Source organism: Nakaseomyces bracarensis, assembly GCF_045282275.1.
Source record: "Nakaseomyces bracarensis strain CBM3 chromosome Unknown Scaff7_0, whole genome shotgun sequence".
Taxonomy (NCBI): domain Eukaryota; kingdom Fungi; phylum Ascomycota; class Saccharomycetes; order Saccharomycetales; family Saccharomycetaceae; genus Nakaseomyces; species Nakaseomyces bracarensis.
This window is the reverse complement of record NW_027263968.1, coordinates 470,534-485,257: the sequence shown is the minus strand read 5'-3', so window position 1 is coordinate 485,257 and position 14,724 is coordinate 470,534. Positions and strand designations below refer to the sequence as shown.

Here is a 14,724-nt window from a genome sequence, read left to right as displayed (position 1 = left end):
TCCTAAGCAGGGTAATAGCATCTATCGATTGAAGTTGACTAATCTAATCATTTGATAACATTACAGTAATTAATTATTATATAATTTTGATCTTATTATTTTTTTTCTCAATTTGTCTATAAATATTATGTAAAGCGGATGAAAGCTCTTCCTCTATGATGAATTTAAGTTTTCTCTTTCTTTTAACGTTGTCAGTTCTTCCCTATTACCAATAGCTCATTCTTATATTAAATGCTTTATGCTTGATATGCTGCTCGGTCATAAGGAACCTACAAGACAGTGGCTATAAAACCAATCGCACCAAGCAGAAGAAAAACCAATACATTGCTTGTAGTGTTGGATTTCATAGAGGTACCCATTATTTTTGTAAAACCAGCACTGCTCTTATGCTTAGTAGACGACGCCCTGGTGGAAGATGGTGCTCCAAAGGCCTCAATTGATAGAGATGTTGAAAAAGTAGAGTTGATCTCACCGTCTGCATTGAAATATGTATAGTTATCAAAAGGTGAGGGGAATAATTCATTTTCTTTTAACTTCAAATAATCCCATTCGGCAGCATTTTCGGTCTTCCAATTCCAAAAGATCCAACCGTTAGTTTTTGCTGAGTAAGTTGCTAATTGGGCCTCGATAAATTGTCTCACTTTGGTCTTGTAGTCGTCAGACCATTGGCTGATATCATACTGTGATGTACAAGTACCATTTGGTGGTGAGTCGGAGTGGAATGCAGTAGTGTCATAATATGAACCATCGTATCTAGCCCCAATACCTATACCATTCACCCAACGGGCACAATCTGTTAAAGCACCAGACCACTCACCGACGACTGCTGGATGATAAACTAATTCATTGTGGATAGAGTTACCATAGTTAATAATGTTGGTGATTCTGCTGTATTGATTTTCCTTTAATTGGTAATCGGTGAAAACCTCATAATGATGGTGATCAACAAGAATGGATTGGGAATCGTAAGTGATATTGGTCAAATTGTAGTAGTGGTTAGAGACATTCTTGTAATCCGGATTCAGATGTAAATTCCAGAAACCGATGGATTGGAATGCATCATGGATAATGAATGTCATATTAGGATTTTGTGGGTTCTCATTCTCTTCTTGTGCATGCTTGAAGATATTGAAAGCCTCGTAATAAGTTTGTGCGATGTTGTTAACACCAATCTTTGGGCCTAATGGTTCATTTACAATCTCTATACCTACAACAGAAGTGGTGTTAACGCCGTTGTAATTATTGGTCTTTACAAATTTGTCAAATAAGTCCTGCCACACAGCTATAGTTAATGGTTTTGATTTGGTGTTGGATAACCAGCCAAGGTCTCCATAAAGAATTCTTTGGCCAGAGTTATCAAATCCGTTTTGAGAACCTGGGACACCGTGAAGATCAATCCACACATTCAATTCATATTTACTAGCCCAAGAGATAGCCTGGAGTAAATAACTCAATTGAAGGTTGTCACTCACGTATGGATCCTTGTAGGTCAAGTTACCGACATAGTTGTACTTGCTAGTATCGTTTCTGCTCTTCTTCCAGGCCCAGTACCCAATAGGAATTCTGACCAAGTTAAACCCATCTTCTTTAATCTTAGCGAAATCATCTTCTGTGATCCACGTCTCAAAATGTCTTGCTAAGAGGGTCTTAGCGTTCTCATAGCCTAACGCTTGACACAAGGTATATTCATCCACAATAGAATTGTTACCATAGGTACCTGTACCAGACTCGGTCTTATTCAGGGACAAAGAGCCGTTGTGGTAAGCAAAGGCAGTCTCGTATAGGGATGGTGTAATGTATGGCTCTGTAACTAGCCAACCTCCAACGGTGATACCTTTGATTTGAACATTGTTGTCCGTATAATAACTCTCAAATCTTTTTTGCAGCTTTTTTAGCTGATCGTCACTCAATGAGTCCTGTATATCATAATTCACTAGATTCTTAGCCAATACAGTGCTGAATAATGCACATATCACGAAGTAAAGAATCATATTTTCTATCTTTATTTGAGTTCACAAAGACTACAATGACACTCGAAAAAATCTTATGTCAAAAAAGAAGACTGTATATTACAAACTCTTGTTTAATAGAAATACAAATTTACTAAAGTTATAAAAACAGTTGCTTAAAAAAAGAGAAATATATGATTTCAATTTTGTTTATTACGATAAGAATTTCAAAGAAAGATAAAAAAATATTGTATAAACATGGAGCAGGATCAATATAACGTCATTGTTATGAGAGAATTCTCGAAGTAGATAACTAAATATTTTCCTGCACAGAAACAACTCCTTGCAGGCTTCGAGAAGAATCAACAAAAAAAAAATTGAAGAAAAACGTAAATCAACGCCAAAATTTCAATAAAAAAAAAAAGAAAGAATTTTTCTTTTAGCGACGCCAAAATATCTTGAATTTCGTATGTAGATATATCACGTTATACTAGCTTTATACGAAGCGAGACATCCTCTGTTACCCTGACTGGACATCAGTAAATCAGGGTAACTTACGATGTGGGTCTCCCCACAACTTCATTTCCCCCCTAGCTGCCTACTAAATTTCAAGTTTTATAGAGCCATTTTTGAACATGGGGAGTATATTATAAGTCATACCATTTGCAGTAGTCGAGTTGGCATTAGCTCATGGAAATAGGATATATACAAAAACAACAAGGTTAAAATATTCACTGAAACAAATTAAAAAGAGAGGAAAATTTTATAATGGTCGCGGTAAGGAGTTTATTGTTTGTACCACTTGTACTTCCTGTATATGGTAAAAATATTGTTGAGATGATTACTTATAGAGATGAGAATAAGAGATTACATAAAAGGTTGGCACCTGAAGAGTATAAAGGAGGTGATTTTTTCACGGATGAAAGCGCTTTGAGGAAAAGAGACTTGATTGAACACCCTCCTGTCTCGCTGGATGCGTATTTTGCAATTGGTGACGATACACAGAGCAATATCGATATCCCAAATACATATCTAGACTCACAGATTTCAGTGCTGAAGGAGGTGGATATATTTGCCTCTTATTCTAGAAATGATGAGAAGGTGTACGATATGTTTAGAGACCCAGAGAGTGACTTGATAGTCATAGCACCCACAAACGAAGCCTTTACCGTTCTTTCTAAGAAACCATGGCAGTTCCCTACAGATATTGATGATATGGAAGAAAGAGGGTCCTCGGTAAGAGATATCGATAATGCCATTCACAGTAATATTGTGCATTTCGTAAGGTCACATGTGGTATCATTCCAGAAGGATGTAGAGACCTATAAAGATGGTACGGTGTTATTAAAGAGTGATGCTTACAGAATGGATTATCCAAACAAAAGAGGTGGTGACATATTATTAAGAAGGAATGGCGATACGTACAGTATTGCTTCGGTGAATGATGGAATATATCACCCAGTAGAAGGCGTACATCTGACTAGAAACGGTGTAATTCTGATGGTGCACGCATGTTTATCTAAACCTAATGCTTAAAAAAGTTTTTTCAAACAAAAGTGCTTAATGTAGCTCAGAGGATTTTAATGTTGGTTTATTTTTTTTTTATTTTTTATTTTCTATTTGTTTTCGGTTTGGTATACTAGTATTCTGGGCTCATTATTCGTTTATTACGGAGCTAGGATTTGTTTGCTTTTTTTAATTTATATATTAGTATTTTGTTTATTTTTTATTTTTATTTTATATTCTATTAGCAATGTTTTGCTATTTTTTTAGTTACAATATGGTTAATTTTTAATATATGCTGTTCATATATTCCAATACTAAACGCAATATGAATTGAACCTAGGTCGTTATTAACGTTATAGAGAGAATGTAATATTTAATATTCATCGAATATCGGTAAATAACTTTATTTCTTTTATATTATGCCAAAAGTGGAGTTGCAGAATTACAATGTTCTCTTAGAAAAAGATTCACTGTTTTATACCTATTGTAGAAATCACCGCTTTCGTGTAGTATTCTATGAAAATAGAAACTAAACTCTCTTTCTCTATTATTTAGACATCTATGTGTCATTGGATTAAGTATCCCTTTTGAGATGTCTAAATACAGCTTATGATCGATCTGGTCTTCATCGAGAAGAGATTCTCTATTACCGGTAAATTTATTGACTGCATATCCGATACTATTACAAATGCTTTTATCATGGTGAAGCTCAACGGGTAACGGAGTGAAAGTAGTTAATCTTTGAGTTATCGGATTGAACACACGTTGGTATTTAAAAGCATAATTTGCAGTATTGTATTCGTGTTGAAAATTTGAAGGTACTTCAAATTGTTGACAATCATGAAGAAAGTCCATTATCTCGGCGGTTGTGTGGAATTCTTTTATTAGTTGGAATGCCTTTAGTAGCCCAACCCGAAAGATTCCGTTACAGTAGTCACAACCAGATAAACAAACTAATGTGTGCATATCCTCAATGCTTAACTCACCAATTGCAAATTTTTTATTGTCGTTTGCAGTTGGGAAGCAATGTGACTCGATTTCAAAGCATTCACCGCTGTCTGACAATTTAGTAATTAACCGTTTACAGCCGAACACTAACAAATCAGAGTCCTCCGCAATAATTCCCTGTATTATTCCGAGTTTTTCTAAATAAACCATCTGGGGATCGGCTTCAAAAGGAGCTACAATATATTTTATATTGTTATCTTGACAGTATTCCATAATGCATTTCGTCATTTCGGGAGTTATTTCCACAGCCTTCCTGTAATTAAGTTCTGCCTCTTCCCTATTTCCTAACTTATAGAGTTCAAGGGCCTTTTCTTTATTAAGTAATCTATACTGCTCTCTTTTAAACTCTGTAGCCTTTTTAACTGGAAGATAATCTCCGTCGAAAACTAAATATGGATTTATTCCTAGTTTTTTTAACATATCAAGCCTTTTGATAAAATATTTCAAATATTTATCTGTTGGTTTTCCCATTACTAATTCATATGGACATGTAACAGATGCTCTATGTAACCATGCATAGGCATCGATACCTAGCGTCATACCTGCGTATTTGGCTATTGTAGTACGAACCTGAATATTTTTCAATAGCGGTAATAATCCAGGAATACCCATTTTAAGCTCTCAGCATATTTAGTTTTATTTACGGATTAAGAATTACACATTATTTCTACAACGGATATAAGTATTCTCGTTGCTAACATTATATAGTACTTTATATTTTTGTATGATTCTAACTATTAGTCGATAAATAAAAAATAACTAGAAAAGTGAACAATATTAAGATAAAAAGGAACGAATAAGTCCGGGGTGTTGTCAGTTTAACTACACCCTCATAATATTATAAATTAATTATTAATCATCACGGCTTCCTATTTATTTTTCTATGTTTACATTTTTACTAAATTGGTACTTATCGCGTTATTTGATTCAATAATAAACACGTAAGAAAAAGTTGTAAATAAACAATGGGAGAAAAACAAGAATCCCAAAGTATATTTAACGTATGTAAATTAATAATTTATTTGTAGTTCTATCAATGATTAAGTAAATAGCAATATAGTAGTTGTATTAGGTATAGATGTATCATTTATGATAATGTTTATTCGTATTTTACTCATGATTAAAAATGTCTCGCACCTTTAAGTATAGGAAGGTTCATAATAAGGACTAAAAGGCCACTTTTTTCTAGGATAACTATTTTCACTCTTGATTTTGCTTAATTAATATATCTGTAAAATATTCAAACCAAGTCATCTAGTTCAGCTAATGGATCTTGTTCTTGAATAACCGATACGTTTCCATGATCTCTAGTTGGAACTTCGTATAAGGTGGAGTAATCTACTTCTTTGCCATTCAAGAGAGCTTTAGTAGAGTGAGGGGCATAAAAGATTCTTTGCCACATCGGAGCCTGGGCATCACTTACCAGCCAGAAATCTTTCCAGTTGGTTCTCCATCCGTAGTCAGTGGATATAGATGAAAGGAGAGCACGAGTCCCTGCAGAAGAACCACTTTTATGTCTTGCTAAGCCAAGAGTATCTTTTACAATTGCCAGACATTGATGCAATCCAGTAACGGCACATATTAGACCCATACACGTTCTTGGTCTAGGAATATTTCCAGAGAAAGCAGTAGAAATTCTTTCATTAGTACCATTTCCGCCTGCATTTTGGTTACTTCTTTCATGTACTTCATTTCTATCATTATTTTTAGAGTTGAAACTTTCTGGTACAGTGTTAAAGAATTCATTGTGCATTGGAGTGTCAAATTCAGATCTTCTGCCTTCTCTTATTAGAGCATTTAGCTCGGAGTTTGTAATACCCTTCGTAATTTGGAAAAGCTGCACACCAATTAGACTGAAAATCCAAACACCTTGTAAGCAACACCAGCACAAAATTAGGAAGGTAAATCTATCACCAATATAGCCGGAACAGAGATCATCATCGCCAAGTAGAAAACAATGATCTTCCATATCCAGTTTGTCAAAATATTTTAAGCATATTTTAGTAAAGGAAGCAATACCCAATTCTAGTGCCAGGATAAAGTAGATGAACTGCTTATGATTTTTTAGACCAACATCATTGTAAATCCAAGGGCAATAGTGGTCAAATCTTAGTACCAATGCATTATTCAAGAATGAATACTTGCTTCTAAGAGGTTTTCTTTGCCATGTTTCTAAGCAAAAGTCTCTAGTATCAAATCTTCCTTCTTGAAGCAGTTCAGTGATGGTTCCTCTTATCCTTTCTTGATCTTGATCAGCTGTAATACATCCAGGATCTGAGAATATCAATTTGAATAGAAGTAATAACACTGTAGATAATAATATGAAGAAGGTGACATTACCAAAGAACCTCTTCGAAATGGTGTAAGGCATGACGTTAAATACCCATACAAAAGCCAGCCAGAATATCGATCCGAATAAAATACCGGCAATTATTGGTGATCTGATCAAGGTTACTGTATGAATTCCTTTTGATTCATAAGAGGGAAGAACATATTTTTGTAGAAACTTATTAACTGCGAGACCAAACACCATCATTATTGGAAGAGCAACAAGTATATTAATCTTTGAACCTAAAAGAAATGCTAAACCCAGAACAATTAACGGAATAAAGAAAGTTACTAATTTAGCATGATCGTCTTTCTTGAAAAGTTTCTTCAGTGGATAACCGTTTTTATCAAACCTGTTCTGTTGTAAAGCCTCTTGGAAGGAGTACGTAGTAGCCATTTCCTCAGAGATTTTAAAGCAATCTTTACCATCGTTAGTCTTTTGAAAGAAATCAGCCCCATCCTGTATTAGATATTTAAGCACGTGAGGTTGGCCCTTCACGGTACCCCAGTGTAACGGGGTGAACCCACCTTCATCTGCAATTTTAACACTCGCGCCAAATTTAAGTAGTTCGGCGACTGTAAGTGAATCACCTTGATAGGCAGCCCATAATAACGGAGTCCTCCCCTTGGGATCGACACAGTTCACATCAATAATACCCTTCCCAACGACAAAGAAGAGTACGTAAACCACGAGCATGATATTCGAACTGTTGACAGCTAAATGCAGTAAATTGAAACCCTGGTTATCCTCCTGAGTAGGAGACGCTCCGTGTTGTAACAAGAAATCAACAACATACACAAACCCATACCTAGCAGCCCAGTGCAACGGAGTGGCCTCCAGAGCACCAGCTTTACTATCTATCAATGCACCTTTACTAACCAAGAACTCTACAACATTAAGCCTATTATTGATTGCAGCCCAATGAAGACCAGTAACTTTCTCCTCCGGATCAGCATCGTTAGTGACATCAATTAACCCATTGTGAATCATCTCCTTCACCACTTCCAAGTCCCCACGCTGGCAAGCATTGTGATACCTCGATAACACAGGATCCGTCTCCTCCTCAGAGTACTCCTCATTCCCAACCGCATTGGACACTATCGGCCTCAATGAAGACTGCGAATTGGCATCTGACGCAGAATCATCAGGCATAGGACCCGACGTATCACTCATATTTTTTAATGTTTTATTCCTTTTGACTGTTAGGATATTTAGCTTCCCCGTCTTCTAGATCTAGAAGCCAGTATTAAGGTTATTTGTGGAGTCTTCTTCAACTAAGTATAGATCTGGTACTTGAATTCCAACTGCATAACTGCTGTGCCAACAATCGAGTATGTCTGCGTTTGGCCTGCCCTTCCCACTATTTTTTCAACTTTGGGCAAAACAGGGCTCACAAACCGCGAGTTGGAAAATAATCACCGATGAGCCCTTTTGTTCAATTAAGAACAAGCTTTTCTAAAAGCAACCACGATTTAATATTATGATTACTTGATAACTGTTCAAGCATTTGAGTTGCGTTATACTGTTGTTATAATTTCTATTAGCTTAAGGTATAGTCTTGTCTAAAAAAAAAAATATGGCTAAGGGTACTAGAAACTGGGCGTTGACGTTTGCCGATGCACCTACTATTATACAGGCTCATCAGAAGGATGAACAGATAGAGACATTGCTGTCGACCAAGATAACTGAGTTGTTACGAGGGCTTAAGGGACAGTTGTTTGTGAACAGTTTCCCGAAGGAGGTGTCTGTCTTAGTTAAATTGCTCTACTTGGGGTTGACTACACTTACCTCGAGGAGGACTTTGGGAGAAGAATATGTTGACTTGGTGTATGTCAGTCGTAAAGGTGATGATCTTATCAGGACGATAAAGAGAGGTTTATTTGTGGTGAGCTATGCTGTGGGGCCTTATTTACTACCGAAACTTTACAAGAAATATTACTCTACCAATAACACTGATGACGAGCTAAGCAAGGATTTAACAAGTACTGATGTCCTCAATACTATGCTGGACTTAAACCTCGTTATATTCTACTTCACAGGGACATATTATGATGTATTTAAGAGGATTTTCGGGATGAGATATGCGGTGGGCCATATATTATCCGACGAAGAGAAGGCATACAGGGAAAAGAGTAGTAGAAGTTATAAGATATTGGGTTATATTCTATTACTACAGAATGTATCAAAAGTGAGGCCTTTATTAAAAGGAATAATGTCAAGGATATACGGCTCAAGGCTTTCAGAAAAGTCAAATGCGGAAAAGGGAAAAGTGTTATTATCGGAGGGTGACTCAAAAGATTTTTCCTGCCTCACTGATGTTCCAGATAGCAAATCTATTGACCATATCAGTCTAGATGATGGAACTGCTCTGCAATATATACCCAAGGACTCTCGTGGATGTATCTTATGCCTAACTAATATGACGGATCCAAGCTGTCTACCATGTGGGCACATTTTCTGCTGGGAATGTATTACAGATTGGACTAAAGAAAATCCAGAATGTCCATTATGTAGACAGAAATGTTACCCACAACAGGTACTTGCACTAAGAACCTAGTTTATTGTAATCTGTCATTGACTTTTTATTTTCTAAGAAAGAGTACTAGAAAAGAAACAAAGAAAAGAAGGAAAAAAGACTACTAGTTGTTAAAAATAATATTCGTCCATATTTTATCTGTTTGTATTCAATGCATTAATGACTATTATGTATAGGTATCTAACTCTATCATATCTCTAAAATAATTTCAAAATGCTCAAATATCACCTGTAATTAAATATGCCAAATCATTAAGGTCAATATAGAAGTATTGATCTAAACACCTATGTGGAACAACAGTTGTTTCTGCTTACCTTTCTTTTTCGATTTACTATTCAAACTGAGGTTTTTCAGAAGTTCTTCCTCCTCACTAACAGGTTTTGGGGATTCCTTCTTGTTTCCCCACTGTTTAGGATCTGGAATGACCGTTTCATGAACAGGTGGAATATATACCTTTGGTTTAGGTGTAGGTAGAGAAGGAAGATTTAAGTCAGCTAAGGTGTTTTTTGGTTTAGAGGATGAAACTGTAGTGCCCCAACTTGGTGTAGAGCTCCTGCTCTTTGGAGCGGTAGTAAATTCGACTCTATTTGAGGATGATGGTTTGGCACTTACTCTGAGGGGAGCTTGTTTGCTGCCAGCATTGGAAGTATTGGCAGGTACTCTCAGGGATTTATATCCTGGAGCCTTATTAGGGTTTTTGAAAGGATCGAAAGAAGCAGGAACATTTCCTAAGGAAGGTAGGTCGTTGAGACTAGTAACAGAGCTATAAGATTTCGATTTACTAGAGGATGCCCCCCAGGCACCGCCTGGTGCTGTCTTTACATGGTCATCCATTAGTGATGGAAGAGCATTTTTACGTTGCTCAGCTTGTTCGTGACTCTCATAGATAACATTCAAATCCTTGTAGCTTTTTGAATTCTTAGGATAAGTTGCAGCTAGATTATGAATCAATAAATATACATCAGCATGTGTATCAGTGAACAGCTTTTTATATTCTTGAAGAAGTTGGCTGGCAGTAAGAATTGAGTTGTCATAGTTTTCGTTTAGGCGTTCAAATTTCTGGTATCCCTCAAGAGAATTATTCAGGTAATGCTTAGCTCTCTCACTCATTCTCAGTTTATTAACTTCTGGATTATTTTCATCTTCAATATTTGAATGTCCTACAGAACCCATATCATAATTATATGAGTCCCTTTCACGAACAACTTGAGAAGGGGCTGAAATAAAAGTTGATAATTCTGATTGGAAGAATTTAGGTTTTCCTCTAAGAATGTCACCATGCTCTTTCAAAATATGCGCTTGAAGTTCCATATCGTCTTTGAATACCACAAACTTGTCATCAAGACATTTTTGGACAGTACAAACATAATGCGAAGTCCTGAAGTGCTCAAATAGTTGATCATAATCCTTAAAATACTGTGGTTGATTTGGATCTATTCTGTCACAGATGTGACACTTTTCATGTTCATTTCTCATATGTATATACAGTTCATCATCAGAATAAAATCTCTTACCTGTACAAAACGCACACATCGGATGGCCTCTAAAACCTTCATCATCACCTCTCGAATGGTGGTTCTTCAACTGATTGGCTGTATATATTTGCATTTCACAAGGGAAGGAATGACCGTGGTTAGCACAAATTAAACATATCATACGATTGTGAGCAGTTTTTAAATGTTCGTTATATTTCTTAAAACCAGGGAACACTGGTGTCTCGTTCTTTGGACACATTGAACACTTATATTCTAACAAGCCCAAGGTGGCCTCTTTGACTTCCTCAGATGTGAAATCGATTCCATATTTATCATTAGAACTACTAAACTGGGTGATATCTGTGTAAGTGGCATCTATTTGTTCTGTAAATGTCAACCTGTCATTCTCTGTTCTACAAATCAAACAAGTTTTCTTGTCATAAAGAGCTCTTTGTCTAAAAGAACATCTGTAACACGTCTTATGATTACATGGAGACAAAGCTGCAAACTCAAGTTTTTTAGCACAGATCAAGCACAGCTCATCATCCTTTTCAGCATCATGGGAGTCAAATTCTTCTACTTGCTTTTCGATATTACTTTTCTTTCCTTTTTTCACATTTGTCTGCAGAAACTCTGGATTCCCACCAACCTTCTTACGATTATTTCTAATCTTACTATTGCCATTGTTATTATTGTTATTAGCACCAGATTGAGTCCTACGGAAGTTCCTATTCTTCGGCTTTGATTCCTGCGATGATTCAGTACTCATATTATTCATTCTAGTGCGGTACCCTAATATGATTTCCTTTAATAATCGTTAATTCTTCTATGAAACTCAGAACTAGTCTAATAATAAGGGTACTGTAACTATGCTTAAACGACTAATGAGCAACTTAAAATCCTCAAGAAAACTATACAACTTTGCCTTCAGGCAACGGCCATCTTAACTAAGTAGGTTGTATGTGATTTTTTTCAATTTTTTTTTTTTTTTTCAATTTCCATTTTCTGTTTGGACTCAGTTACGTATACAGTTACATAGAACGTGATACTGTTATTAGTTTGATATTAATCGTGTAATTAAATCTATTAATATATGTAAGAAATATGCAATTATATGTTTATTAAACCTGTATGTCCCATAGATTCACTCTTCCATCATCACCCGCAGTCAAAAGCATGTCCTTGCCGTCTATAGTAGACCATTTCACCGTATTGATTTCATATACGCCATGACTGGTGGAATGCTTTGCCACAACCTCCCAAGTAGAGTTGCCATCTTCAGTTTGGGTTTCCTTATAGATCGCCAATACACCATCGGCACCTACGCTAGCGATCAAGCCGTTTGTACCCCATGAGACTCCGTAAACTTGTCTCTTATGCACTGCGGGCAAAACAGACTCACAAACCCATTCCTGTTGATCGTCTTCATCATCGCCAATATATTTCCAGACACGTACAGTGGAATCGTCGCTTCCGCTACATATCCTGATGGGGTCTTCTTCTTTAGAGAAATCTGAACACCACACCGTTCCCTCGTGTCCTGTCAGTACCGCTGCACATTCCCAATCGTCATCGAAATCCTTCCAGATTCTAACTGTGTCATCGTATGAGCTGGATGCCAACAGATTCAACTTAGTATGCCATACAACGTGTTTGACATCCTGTGAATGCTCCTGTAACACACTGACACACTCATATTCTTCACCTGCCTCATCTGTCTCCCAAATCCATACACTCTTGTCTCTAGAACAAGTTGCAAGTAGGTAACCATCATGAGACCACGATACCCCCTTCACCTCGTTTTCATGACCCTCAATAATGGCAAGTAGATCCATCTCAAGTGTCGAGGGCTCGTCTACATCCATGTCACCTTGGGTCCAGATCGAAATAGTAGAGTCAAAAGAACCTGCTGCCAGCAGATCAGAGTGCGGACGCCAGGCTACAGACCTCACTGCCTTCTTGTGCACCGTATCATCGAGAACATCAAGCAAGTTCTCCTTACCATTTCGCAATTGCACCACTTTAATAGCTTTATCAGTAGACCCAGTGGCCAAAAGCCCTCTCTTCGGCTCAAAATCAATTGACCAGACCTTATCGTTATGAAGCTTCAATGACTTAACTAACTTAACCGACATCCTTGGGATTTCTATCACTTTATTCACCTTTTTATCTCGTTCTTCTCCAGGATGCTTGATGGATATGTTTTAGTTTTATAGTCTTTTTTTTTCATCATAGCAATATCTCAAATATTCAACACCTCGCTTACTAAGTGTGAATAAGAAAAGTCATATTGAAGGGAATAAAGCATATTCGTCATATACAATGGTCTTATATCTGAATTTAAATATGCATATACATCTAAGTTTTATTTAAGAAAAGCACAATCACAAAGAACATATATAAAGATGGGCTGAATATGTATAGAGAGAGAGAAAGAGAAAGCCATATTATCACCAGCTAGGGCCTGAAACTAGCCAAGAATGTTCTTGTAGGTTGATAAATCTAAATCTATGGTGACAACTTAGTTCTTGTTTAATTACATGTTAAAATATGATTGTGCATTGAAAAAAGTGATCCTGCCTCTATAATAAAAATATATAAAAAAAAAAAGTAAATAAGGAACGTTGTAATTGGCAGTTGAAAGGGTACATGAGTAAGAAGAGCTCGAAAAAAAAGATCACATTCATACTAATGTTGAGAGGTAGCAAACTCTCTGTGTTTAGACGGTATGTGTCTAAGAACACTGTTATCAACACTGATTATAAACTAGGGTCAGCTGACCTGCCCCACGATGCTGTTGTATTCAGCATGGTGCAGCCTACTGGGAAGTTCCATTTGGGTAATTACCTAGGTGCTACGAGGGTGTGGAAGGAGTTGTGTGAGATGAAGCAGCCGGAGCAGAAATTGGTGTTTGGCGTGGCTGATTTGCATGCGGTGACTGTGCCGAAGCCAGATGCTAACGAGTTCAGGCAATTGAGACACGAAGCCATTGCTAGTATTCTCTCTGTTGGGGTGGATCCGGAGCGGGCTTCATTGATGTATCAGTCTGCTTTGCCGGAACACGCTACCCTGCACTGGATGTTAAGTACATTGGCACCAATGGGATACTTGAACAGGATGACGCAGTGGAAATCTAAATCGAACCTCAAGGAAGATCGTGAGGCCTCTGACAAAGAAATCGGCGCGGTCAAACTCGGCCTCTTCTCATACCCGGTCTTACAGGCTGCAGATATCCTCATCTACAGAGCCACACACGTTCCTGTCGGTGATGACCAGTCGCAACACCTAGAGTTGACCCGTACCTTAGCAGAAAACTTTAACAAACTTTACAAGACGGACTATTTCCCACTACCCAACACATTGCTGGCTCCTACTAAGAAGATTCTCTCGTTGATCTCCCCGGAGACCAAGAAAATGTCGAAGAGCGATCCCAACCAGGACGGTGTCATCTATGTCAACGACACACCGGACGAAATAACTCGCAAGATCAGGAAGGCCCGCACTGACTCCATTACGGACAGATTCAACTACGACCCACAAGCCCGCCCAGGCGTCTCCAACCTGATCAACATAGTAAGCGGTATCCTACAGGTCCCGATCCAACAAGTCGAGGAACAAGTGAGCAAGTTTTCCAACTACGGAGAGTTTAAAAGCTATGTCACAGAAGTCGTGGTGGAAGAACTCCGCCAGCCCCGTGAAAACTTCCAACGGTACATGGAAGACCCATCGTACTTGGAATCTGTGGTCACAAAGGGAACCGCCGAGGCACAAGAGATGACTCAAAAGACAATCAACGACGTAATGAAGATAATGGGATTCAGATAGATGTTAATATGTAATCCCCTTGTAAATAAAATATGTACACACAGTTAATATAATTAATTGAAATTTAATACTGCTTTCCTAATCGGGATCTTATGA

General features: G+C 37.4%; 8 protein-coding genes across 8 annotated transcripts; 3 read left to right on the top strand and 5 right to left on the bottom strand.

Moving 5' to 3' along the window:
* Positions 1-269: 269 nt before the first annotated feature.
* EXG2 (glucan exo-1,3-beta-glucosidase) lies at positions 270-1,991 on the bottom strand (the record flags this gene model as incomplete). The annotated part of the gene is made up of 1 exon (XM_071051842.1): positions 270-1,991. One exon carries the CDS (start codon positions 1,989-1,991, stop codon positions 270-272), a length of 1,722 nt encoding a protein of 573 aa, XP_070907232.1.
* A 726-nt stretch (positions 1,992-2,717) lies between these two features.
* RNJ42_01676 (uncharacterized protein) lies at positions 2,718-3,485 on the top strand (the record flags this gene model as incomplete). Its single annotated transcript, XM_071051841.1, has 1 exon — positions 2,718-3,485. The coding sequence occupies one exon, from the start codon at positions 2,718-2,720 to the stop codon at positions 3,483-3,485; it is 768 nt and encodes a 255-aa protein (XP_070907231.1).
* Positions 3,486-3,872: 387 nt separating this feature from the next.
* DIN7 (exodeoxyribonuclease DIN7) lies at positions 3,873-5,075 on the bottom strand (the record flags this gene model as incomplete). Its single annotated transcript, XM_071051840.1, has 1 exon — positions 3,873-5,075. One exon carries the CDS (start codon positions 5,073-5,075, stop codon positions 3,873-3,875), a length of 1,203 nt encoding a protein of 400 aa, XP_070907230.1.
* A 628-nt stretch (positions 5,076-5,703) lies between these two features.
* On the bottom strand, positions 5,704-7,965 carry AKR1 (palmitoyltransferase AKR1; the record flags this gene model as incomplete). Its single annotated transcript, XM_071051839.1, has 1 exon — positions 5,704-7,965. One exon carries the CDS (start codon positions 7,963-7,965, stop codon positions 5,704-5,706), a length of 2,262 nt encoding a protein of 753 aa, XP_070907229.1.
* Positions 7,966-8,368: 403 nt separating this feature from the next.
* On the top strand, positions 8,369-9,349 carry PEX10 (ubiquitin-protein ligase peroxin 10; the record flags this gene model as incomplete). The annotated part of the gene is made up of 1 exon (XM_071051838.1): positions 8,369-9,349. The coding sequence occupies one exon, from the start codon at positions 8,369-8,371 to the stop codon at positions 9,347-9,349; it is 981 nt and encodes a 326-aa protein (XP_070907228.1).
* A 255-nt stretch (positions 9,350-9,604) lies between these two features.
* On the bottom strand, positions 9,605-11,581 carry HEL2 (E3 ubiquitin-protein ligase HEL2; the record flags this gene model as incomplete). Its single annotated transcript, XM_071051837.1, has 1 exon — positions 9,605-11,581. One exon carries the CDS (start codon positions 11,579-11,581, stop codon positions 9,605-9,607), a length of 1,977 nt encoding a protein of 658 aa, XP_070907227.1.
* A 343-nt stretch (positions 11,582-11,924) lies between these two features.
* CIA1 (iron-sulfur cluster assembly protein CIA1) lies at positions 11,925-12,938 on the bottom strand (the record flags this gene model as incomplete). The annotated part of the gene is made up of 1 exon (XM_071051836.1): positions 11,925-12,938. The coding sequence occupies one exon, from the start codon at positions 12,936-12,938 to the stop codon at positions 11,925-11,927; it is 1,014 nt and encodes a 337-aa protein (XP_070907226.1).
* Positions 12,939-13,494: 556 nt separating this feature from the next.
* On the top strand, positions 13,495-14,628 carry MSW1 (tryptophan--tRNA ligase MSW1; the record flags this gene model as incomplete). Its single annotated transcript, XM_071051835.1, has 1 exon — positions 13,495-14,628. One exon carries the CDS (start codon positions 13,495-13,497, stop codon positions 14,626-14,628), a length of 1,134 nt encoding a protein of 377 aa, XP_070907225.1.
* Positions 14,629-14,724: the final 96 nt, after the last annotated feature.